Source organism: Podarcis vaucheri, assembly GCF_965113315.1.
Source record: "Podarcis vaucheri genome assembly, chromosome: 14".
Taxonomy (NCBI): domain Eukaryota; kingdom Metazoa; phylum Chordata; class Lepidosauria; order Squamata; family Lacertidae; genus Podarcis; species Podarcis vaucheri.
The window spans coordinates 53,149,576-53,159,782 of NC_138752.1; the positions used below are offsets into that span (position 1 = coordinate 53,149,576).

Here is a 10,207-nt window from a genome sequence, read left to right on the forward strand (position 1 = left end):
AGCCTGCTTCCCATCTCTCCCACTCAGATATCTAAAAACTATAACCACTTGTGATCCAGTGAATGTGATGGTGGTTCAATCTGACAGGCCTGGATTCAAGTACTCATTAGACAATTAAGGATCTGAAAGACTGCATTTACCCCAAAGACCATGAGACTCTTGATAAGAAGCTGAAGAGCCTTGGGACACAGATGGTTTTTTCACTACTCCTTCCTGTTAACAGTCATGGCCCAGGAAGAGAGAAGAAAATACTGGAAGTAAACCACTGGCTGTGTGGGTGGTGTCTTTAGAAAAGGTTTGGCTTCCTGAACCATGGTCTCTGCTTCTTCAGGGAAGGACTTCTGGCAAGAGATGAGTTGCACCTCATAACAGTTGGCAAGAATGTGTTTGCTAAGAGTCTCGTGAAACTGATCAGAAGGTGACGGCGAACACCTGGTACTGGGGAGAATAGCTTTATTGATGCACGGGAAACTGAGGTGGTGCTTCAGAAACCTGATAAAGTGCAGGAAACTACAAGAAGGAAGCAGCTGGAGGGAATGATTCATGATTTCAATTGTCTTTTTACTAATGCACAAAGTATGGAAAACAAGCAAGATGAATTCGAGCTCTTAATGCAGGATACCAAATATGAACTAATAGGAATTATTGGAACTTAGTGGGTTGAGACTCATGGCTAGAATGCAAAAATTAAGGGATATAACCTATTCAAAAGGAAGAGACCAAGCAGGAAGGGGAAGTAGCATTATCTGTAAATGGTGTGTACACTTGCGAGGAGATCCATGACATGGAACATGGAAGGCAGACTGAGAGCATATGGATAAAAAAAATGTAGGAGAGGGAAATAATCATTACCTTTCACTCTACAGACCTACAACCGAGTCCATGCCCTTCAGAAGTGTGGTGTGTAGGACTCTCCCATGCCCATCAAGACTCTTCACTGATAGCTTTTAGGCAAGCTGTAAAAAGCTTCATTCCTTTTTATGCCAGCAGTCATTTGGCATTGTGTGAGCTGCCACTGTTGAATGGATGGTTTGTTAGGGGTATGTTAACATTGTTTTTGTTTCATTCTACCCTGCCTTGGGGGAGTCTCAGGATTGAATGGTGGGGTGAAAATAATTTGTAACAAATAAATAAGTGACCATCTTGGCAAGTCCTCACCATGATTCAAACATTTCTGCAATGGTGGAGAAATGGTGCAGATCTCACCCACTCCATTCACCACATATTCCTCTACGTGCACTCCACAAAGCCTGCACAAATAGCCACCCCAATTTGCACAATATTCCTCCCTTTTCCCAGAAGGGAAAGATTGTGCCATGTGCATGGAATGTTTTAGATGGCTGGTAGAGATAGTGGAGCAATGACTGAAGCATCTGGTTCTGCATCCATAAAACGAAAATGAATATGGCTGACTGTTAAAGTTGTGCTTCCACCATTCAGAGTTGTTTCAGGTGTGTGTAAGGGGCTTGGAAAATCTAGATACTCACTACTATAGTATCTAAATCCATAGCTGCAACATTTATCCTCTAGATGCCAAGGGGTGTGCACCTGAGTAAAAGTCCTGAGAATTGAGACTGGTATGTTATTTCCATTGTGAGTTTTGATTTCTTTCTTTCTTTCCTAAACATGTGAATCCGGCATTTTCATCTGACTGTTACCCAAACTTGTTTTTATGCCCAATTTGCTTTTAAAATGCAGTTTCCTTTGGAAAAAAAAAACATATGAAGTGATTCACAGGCTAATTCGCACTTGTCAAGAAGAAGTGATCTCTGTGCTTTCAACTGTCAACTTTCTCTTTCCTTTCCTTTTCTTTAGTTCCTTGAGACGCAAACAGCTGCACAGTTCATATTTCTCTTATAGCTTCTTTAACTGTAATATGGATAGTTTGGGGAGGACATTTCCATCACATTTACTTGTACTGCATAATTTGTGTAATGATTTATACATTACCAGTAGTCAATTTTTGAGTGTCTGCTTGCCAAACTGGTTCCACCCATTGCATCTTTTATGTGCTAAATGCACTTGGCTTCGATTAATGGAACTGTGCGGTGCTAAATTCTTTGGAAATGAGGAAGAGTAAAAACACAGTCACTAACATTTGGACATTTCCATTTTCTTTCATAGTTAGGATTCAAAAAAGGAGAAGTGAGGCTCTGTGTTTGTCATTATGTAATGGTTTATTTTCATTTGACACTCACTTGAATCTCAGTGAGTCTTCTGAACATGATGTGACAGATCCATGCACAGGGCTGGGGGGAAGAGGAGCAAAAAGAGGAACAACTTGCTTTCTCTTGTGCTGCTAAGTTCTGGTTGCCTAGAGCTTGGGCACATCTGTGATTTTCATCAGCTTGCTGGTTAGGTGCAGCTGAGCATGGCATCCATGCTCTTCCACAAGCAGATACACAATGCTTGCAATGCATAACAGCTCCCTCCTCCTCCTCCTCCTCCTTTTCAGAGTAAGTTTGAATTTCCCCAATCCTGGGGAAGATTCTTGCATTTTCTTCACTTAAGGTGGCAGAGAAATGAAGGGGGGAATCCAGAGTTTTTGTTTATTTTAAAAGCAAGGGAAATGAGGTCCTTCTTAATGTTTTTCCACTTCCAGCTACTCACTGGAGATTGAAGAAGGGACCCATGTAAGATTGTTACTGTAGTGGGGATCATGGCTTGGAGGGTCATTTGAGTTGGCTGGCTGATTTGTAAAACTGCAGACTGAAGGGTGGGTTAAATTTTGGGCCTTGCCCTTGTGTGGTCCTGCCTAAATTTTGTCCCAGTGTCAGAATACAGGATTGGGAACCATTTTTTTTTTATTTCTGTGAAAATCTTTGTCCCTGGTCAACCTACATAAAAAAACTACTGGCAGGGGGAAACTTCCTTCTGCGATTGCCAGTAGCCAGTGAAACAAATGTGTCCATGCATCAAGCAGTCCCCTTTAGGCTCTGTTAACTGCTCTTGGGGACAATTAGCACAAATTAACAGCAATTAACAGCATTGAGCAGTTGAATAGTGTTGTGCTATAAAAGGTGATCAGGGGAGCAAGGTCTAATAAGCCTTTCAGCGAGTTGGATCATGCTTGCTGTTTGACTTCCGTTCAAGTATCAAGGATCCTACCAAGTGTGCCAAGACGCACTATCAAAGAAATACGATTAAGACTCTCTGCTGGCTTTCTCTCTGGGCAGAGTCAGCCTGAGACAATTTGCTACCAAAGGTGAAGAATAAGGTGACTTCTTCTCCATTGTGCTTGCAGGAGCAGATTGACTGCTGGATGTTGCACCAACAGTGGCAATGGGACGCCATTGCACTGGGGGGCAGCAGTCTAGCTTGGGGAGTGCAGGGCTGGCTGCATGACACATCTAGAGCAGCATCCTACGTCTTGTCTCCCCTTGTTCAGTGCTCCACTGTTGCCTGTTTGATCAGGCAGTGATGCGATGCAGTGGCAGTGGCATGGGTCACATAAACAGTGCAAGTACGATGCCTGCTGGAGTGTGTGCCCTGGCCTGGCAGACTCTGCTTGCTTACTCAAGGGCCTTTCGCTTTATGCTACCTTGAGGGTAAATATCCAGGCAAGACAGACAGCCCAAGGCATCAGCAATCAAGCATCTCCACTCCCAAGGTGCCAACTCAGTAGGGGCTCAGGCAGAATGAGCACAGGGACTGCCAGCACCCTTCATCTGAGATGGCCAAATGGTAAGGGCATCCCTGTCTCTGGGGTCACTTAGGAACAGGCCTGGCAGTTCCTTCCTTGATGCCTTCCAGCCCCACATAGTTCTGCAGTTGGTGTTTAGCTCAGGCTGCTCTCCCTGGCTCTTGAAGAGGGGAGCACCACCCCCTCCCCTGTCCAGAGAGGTTTGTTTTAAGGTTCTGTGTTGTGTGTTGAGCATTTTTGCACAGGTGCTGGTAATGTGACAGGGTTATGACAGCATCCTGGCAGGGCTCTGAACCCAGACCTGGAGCAGTTTCTATAAGTCAAATGGAAGAGGCTGGAGGCTTAGGTCTACTGAGGGGAATAGTGAAAGATGAATTCAGCGTTCTTGAACATGACACCCACCAAAACCCTGCCCCTTTTCAACCCTAGACCTTCAGTGTCCCCTAGGGTTGGTGGGCCTGGCCCCCATCTTCCTGGCATGATTGTGGCTCCTTGCAAGCTTCTTTTGAATCTGGTGCATTTGGGCAAGTGGTATGCCTCCCTTTTCCTAGCCCTTCTGTTCTCTAGCAACTGGCTGATTATTTTCTCGTCCCTTTGATTATTCATTCCTGGAAGCAGGAGGGGGTTCTCTGTCGGGGTTATGTAACTCCTTACGTTTAGCTTAAAGCACTTGTGTTTGCCTCTTTTTTTTAAGAATCAGATTTTAGCAGCACAGTTTTAAAATTCTCAGTTTATAGCTGGAAGTAATGCACAAGGCTTTCATCAAGCACAGCAACACGGTTAAATTTGTACATCCAGCCAATTGGCAACAATTGTGTTAATAGTAATGTTGTGCTCTTACAAGTGAACTAATGAGGTCCTGGCGGCCCCATGTATTGGACTGTGGGAGCCATCCCTGCTGTGATTTCATGCTTTCTTAATCAATGTTCCTATTTCCAGCTCCTGGCTTGGCCAGTTGATGCGCCAGAAACTGTGACTGCTGTCACCATTACCCCGGACTTTCATGGAGTGCACAGTGGCTACATAACCAACCTGAAGAAATTTACTGCTTACTACACCTCAGTCCTCTGCTTCACCACCCCAGGGGATGGGCCACGGAGCTCGCCACAGCTGCTCAAGACTCATGAAGACAGTAAGTAAAGAGTGACCAATGTCAATGAACAGCTTTTCCACATGATCCCTGGCTGGCTGATGAGCAAATAACCATAACTTCCTAATTAGGTTGAAATCATTCATCAAACTTACTAAGCAATTCAAAGAACCACCGCAGACTGAAAATGTGTATTTTCACTGGGAGCTGTTCCGTGCTGGAAGGGCTTTATAGCTATGGCACTGAATACCCTTCCAACATGGAACAGCTCCCAGTGAAAACACAGACTTACTTCAATTTCTGTGTAGATAATTTTATTTGTATAAATTAATAATAATACCGGAACAACCATAATAACTAGTTATCTTCCTTAAATTTCCTCTGAAGAACAAACTACTATTCAATTAACGTTTGTTAATTAATTATTAAATCAGAGCCACGTCACACTTTGTGGGACAGAAGAGTTTGTGCTTGTCCACTGTGTGTCTCCATGGTGAGACACCATAAAGTTTGGAGATAGAAAACATGTGATTAACATGTACAAGGCTTCTGAGCATCTACAGTTCTATGATTCCATGATAGCACTGTAACCTTGCAGCTTTTGCCAGTGGAAACCTCCTGAGAGAGTGGGATGCAGTCAACTCTTCTAGGGGTACATATTCTTTTATATGTTTTGTTTTAGAGAAACTGGGGAATATATTGGCAGGTAGAACCATCCTGTCCACTGCCACCACACACAAGATTTGCAGTCACAGTGTGCATCATTTGCAGATACCCCCTTGTGCAAACTCCAATGAATTCATGTTAATCCATCCACTTGGGAGTATAGTTCCCCACCTGTCAGTTCCCAAAGGAACACCTTGAGCAGCTTGCAATGTGTTTTTCAGACACAAAAAACAAGTAAAAATACAATAGAAACAGAAGCAAAGCATCAGTATATCCACTAGGAAGAAACAGAATTTAAAATTATGAAAGGAAGATCTGTAAAGTGAGGGTAAATAGAAAGTTTTATTTACCTTCTGCCGACAAGACATTCAGCTTGACTGAGACTGAGGCTCTGTGGGGAGAGCCTTCCTGAGCCAGGGTACTATAACCAAAATGATTCTATGCCCTGTTTCTGCCCATCATAAGACTTTGAAGGCCAGGATGTGGGAGGAAGAAGAGGGGGACCTCTGAGGAAGATTTATTGAGCAGTTTTATGTGGGCAAAAGGGACTCCCAAATCTGCAGGCCTGATGCTTTTGAAAACGCACCGCCACCAGAAGGAATGCCATTTCACCAAATGTGCACCAGCTCTCGACTGTCTCCATCTTGCTAGGATTATGCTTTGCTTAATGGACGCTGTGCAAGACCAGTTGCTCTTGGTTCTCGTTCCCTCCAACAGAGCTTGGGCCGGAGAAGCGCCCTCTAAATTGTGCCCAATCATGCTTATAAAAGCATGATTGCTGGCTGGGCCACAGGTAAAATTTTATTGCTCCCAAGTCATCCTTCTATGTGCATGCATGCTTTTGTCTCAATTTGGGTTTCTAGAACAGACTGGAAGTTGAGGGAAAGCAGAGCAAGATCAGGACCATGGACAAAGACCAAGGGGCTGGCTCAGGACCATGGTTAGCAGACAGGAAATTCTAGTTGCCTCAACTGTGTCTTAGAGCCGTGGACAGGTTTTTAGAGTAGCTCAGGTAGCTGGGATGGAAAAACTACATAATGAGTGCTGTGTCTGGACACAGTCAATGGTCTGGGGGTTTGAGGTTTTTTTGCTTACTCTAAGCAGATGGGTTTCAAGCTGCAGGGGCATTTTGAGGGAAAGTTCCTCGGGTTTTTCCTGAACTTGCAGGGAGTCTATGGTCCAGTCGTCAGAGTCTGATGACAGAAGTGTCTCCTTGGAGCTCAGGACATGAGATGTGGGTTTCAGTACCAGTAGATTCAAATGGGAAGGACCAGGGAATGGATCTGTCTCCTCTGCCTCACAGCTACTGTTGTAGGAGGATTTGGAACCTGAGGCTCCCTATAGCTGTGGCAATTTTGTATGTACTTGGCTGTCCCAGTTCAACACAGCTGGCCCTGAGATACTCAGCACCAGATTCAAAATTTAATCATGAGACAGCACAGTTCTGTTCCCAACAAAGCTCCATTCAGAACATCTTGGCAACTTACAAATCTTATTTAAAAATAAACAAGGGAAAAAGGCATGCATAGCATGTCAAATTTGCAATGATGTGTATTAGAATTATTATTATTATTTTGCCATTTTCCCTGGCCTAATTTATCAAAGCCTGCAGAGAGAAGAAACATTTTCTTTGGTGTTCAGCACAAGTACTCTTCACTTCAATTCCCCGCTTCCCATCTGAAATCTCACCCCTGCTGCTGTAGAGACAAACCCAGACAATGCAGGAGATACAAACAGCTTCTTGATGTGGTTATTTCCTTTCCCAATGCCTCAAGAATAACCATCTGTTCGCCACTCTTCCTACAAAGACGAATCATATAGACAGCTTCAGTGCTAAAGAAGTCTGATTCCAAATGCTGACAAATTGGCCATGGGAGAGACTTCTTGGGAAAGATACTTCTATGTTCAAAGAACAGATTTTCTGCCATCAGAACTTTTGCATGCTAGCAGATTGCAGGCTAACCACTGGATATCTGCAAAGCTGCTTAACTACAAATGTGTTTACTTAAATTCAGAATTGCAAAGCAGAAGACAGAACTGTTGCTTGAATTACTTCAGAAATAATCTGATTTTTAAGGCTTCAAAAATTCTGTTGACATACATTAAACCAGCACAACTGATCTGGTGGTTGCTAAGTGGGTATATCTAACATGGCTCTAGGCCAGTTGTTCTGTCTCCCCCTCTTCTTCTTTTGCCTGCTCCACAAGAGATTAGTTCTTATCGCCTTTCCTACCATGGCACATAGGAAAGGACCATAGTTCTGCAGGAGATTTCATAGTTCACATGTAGAAACTCCCCGGTTTTGTCCTTGACAATTAGAATTAGAACTGGGAAATATTTCTGCTTGTGATTTTGGCAAGAAATGGGACTTTAGTTGAAGGACAGAGCACTTGCTTAGCATAGTGGAGATCACAGGTCCAGTTACTAAGCTATTAAAAAAACAAACCTGCTGGCTAGTGATATGAATGGCTTTTATGTGAGCTACTGGAGACCTATGGCCAATCTGAACAGAGAATAGTGGGCTAGACGGACATATAGGCAGTTTCTTGTGTTCTTGCAAGAACTGAACATAAGAACACAAGGAAGGCCTTTTGGACCAGGCCAATGGCCATCTGCTCCAGCATCTTGTTCTCAAAGTGGCCAGCCAGATGCCTGTAGGAAACCGGCATCTTTTATCTGTCTCAAATTCTCCAGCCTTCAGCTTCATTGGATGTCCACAAGTTCTAGTGTTATGAGAGAGGGAGAAAAGCCTTTTTTTCTTTTCATGTTCCCTCTGCCATGCATAATTGTTATGCACTTTCATCATTTCCCTGCTGCCAGTCAGACAAGTAGATAGGACTGGGCTAGATGCACACTCTTCACTGCTTTGTTTCCCCACTCTCTCTCTCACTTACACGCACAAATACACACACCCAGGATCATTCTAACCCACTTACTCTGCCTACCTGTAGTTCTCTGTGCTTGACTGCTTCTTCCTTCAAGGTAGACTATGGTGCATTAAAGCTCCTGAGTTCATCATCCTGTCCATTTTGGATAGGAAAGGCTTTGTAGCTCACAGTCAGCTCCACGCAGCGGTGAAAGGGAAGCTCTTCTTGTCACTCACTGCAGGAGAATCTGGGCTATGTTTGCTTCCAGAAGAAGAAGAAGAGAATAGCAATTTCCACCTAGCAGTTGCAGGGGACCCAGCTGAGTCCTTTGCTGTAGAGCAACAGGAAGCAAGAAAAGCACCAGTGCTCAGGCCACTGATAGAAAAGTACTGGATATTGACATGACTGAGATGCCTGTAAAGCTCCTTCTGCTATGAAGTGAAAAGTGTAAATATTAACACTGTAATTTTTGTCATGTTGCTAGAGTGTATGAATGGGGGGCAGAGTTTTCTCTATGCATTTGAGGAAAATCCTCCAGTGCTTCTCCTCCCAAAGCAAATACCAGTTTCAGAAGTGTGATTTCCCTAAAGACTATATTATTTGGTTGGTAGTATATAATGCTTCTGTGTTTGCTCTACCATGCAATGGATCAGACAAAAATTATCATGCCAAATGGAGTCTAACGTATGGGTGAATCACTTATTCTTTGATATATATCTCAGCTCAATTATGTCTGCATTTTTGTAATGACCAGTGGTTTTTCGCAAATAAATTTGACTGACTTGACTTCTTCATCTGGATTTGATGATAATAAGAAACAGAGCTGGATGCCATCCATATATTAATGACACCTCACTCCAGATCTCTGGATGCCCTCACTTAGAAGTTGCATGGATATGTTGAGTAGCAGAAAGACAGAATATAGCCCTCTGGGAACCAATGGCATAAACATCAGGAACCCCAGCAGTAGTCATTCAGCACCATGTCCAAGACTTGGCTGTCAACACAGGAATGCAACAACCATAAGTTGGTGTCCCCCCTTTCCATCCCAGACAGTTATTCAGGAGAATACTGTGGATAATGGTACTTAAAACCACTAAGATGTCCAGGCGAATCAGTATGGTCTCACTCCCCCTGTTTTTCTCCAAGAGAGAAACCTCATATGTTCCTGAAGAGGAGTCAATCAACAGATAAGCTCCCCTGCTGGTAGTAGTTACAGGCAACAAGGCACAGCCTAAATAAAATTCCCTAGTTGTTGAGACCAGCAAGCCAGCCTGATGTAGAAGTTTTCTACATGATGAGTGTGTTCTGAGCCACTCTGGCTTATTGATCCAAAGGTCTGCCTGAATTTGACACTCCTATGGCCAGAGTTGGGTCATAGTGCATCCATTAATAGAGAATCCTAGATATGTCTTGGACCAGAAGCTCTCTTTGTGCAATACTTTGATTACTGGAGGCTGAAGAATGACGTTTCAACAGTGTCCCCTGAATTGCAGGTGTAGAATTGGAAATTGGCTAGCACTAGCCTCTTAGCTATCTTTCTTCTCCATAGCTGGAGAGGAATCAGAGCCTGTGCAAAAGTGAAGAGGAAACAGAATATGAATTGCCAACTGATGTCAGCAGAGCAGGAAGACAGCCCAGTCTGGCAAGAATCCAAGTATTAGAAGCATAGTGAATGCAAAGTGAGCAGAAGCCTCTCTCTTCTCAATAAATCTGTGGAAGTGAGGAGAGCTAGCAGTCCCACAAATCAGTCTCTGTGCCTTCATTGAAGATCAAGATTGAACTAAGACAGCACATTTTTTTGGATGCTAGCTCTATTTTACACTGTTTTCATTGCCCACCAGAGAATACTGTTTTAAGTGCTGTTGAGCTTAAGCTGTAAAGCTTCCTTTAGAAGTTCCGCCCAGTTACACGCATGTGCTGAAGATCCTTGCCCTGTGA

At 43.6% G+C, this 10,207-nt stretch overlaps 1 protein-coding gene across 7 annotated transcripts in view; it reads left to right on the forward strand.

Annotated features, from left to right (window-relative positions):
• SDK1 (sidekick cell adhesion molecule 1) overlaps positions 1-10,207 on the forward strand; it is a 605,542-nt gene that overhangs the window by 438,065 nt on the left and 157,270 nt on the right. For all 7 annotated transcript variants that reach the window (XM_082199580.1, XM_082199584.1, XM_082199585.1 and 4 more), the window contains one exon: positions 4,583-4,775. In XM_082199580.1, the coding sequence (XP_082055706.1) occupies positions 4,583-4,775 (193 nt within the window). The remainder of the gene's footprint in view (positions 1-4,582; positions 4,776-10,207) is intronic.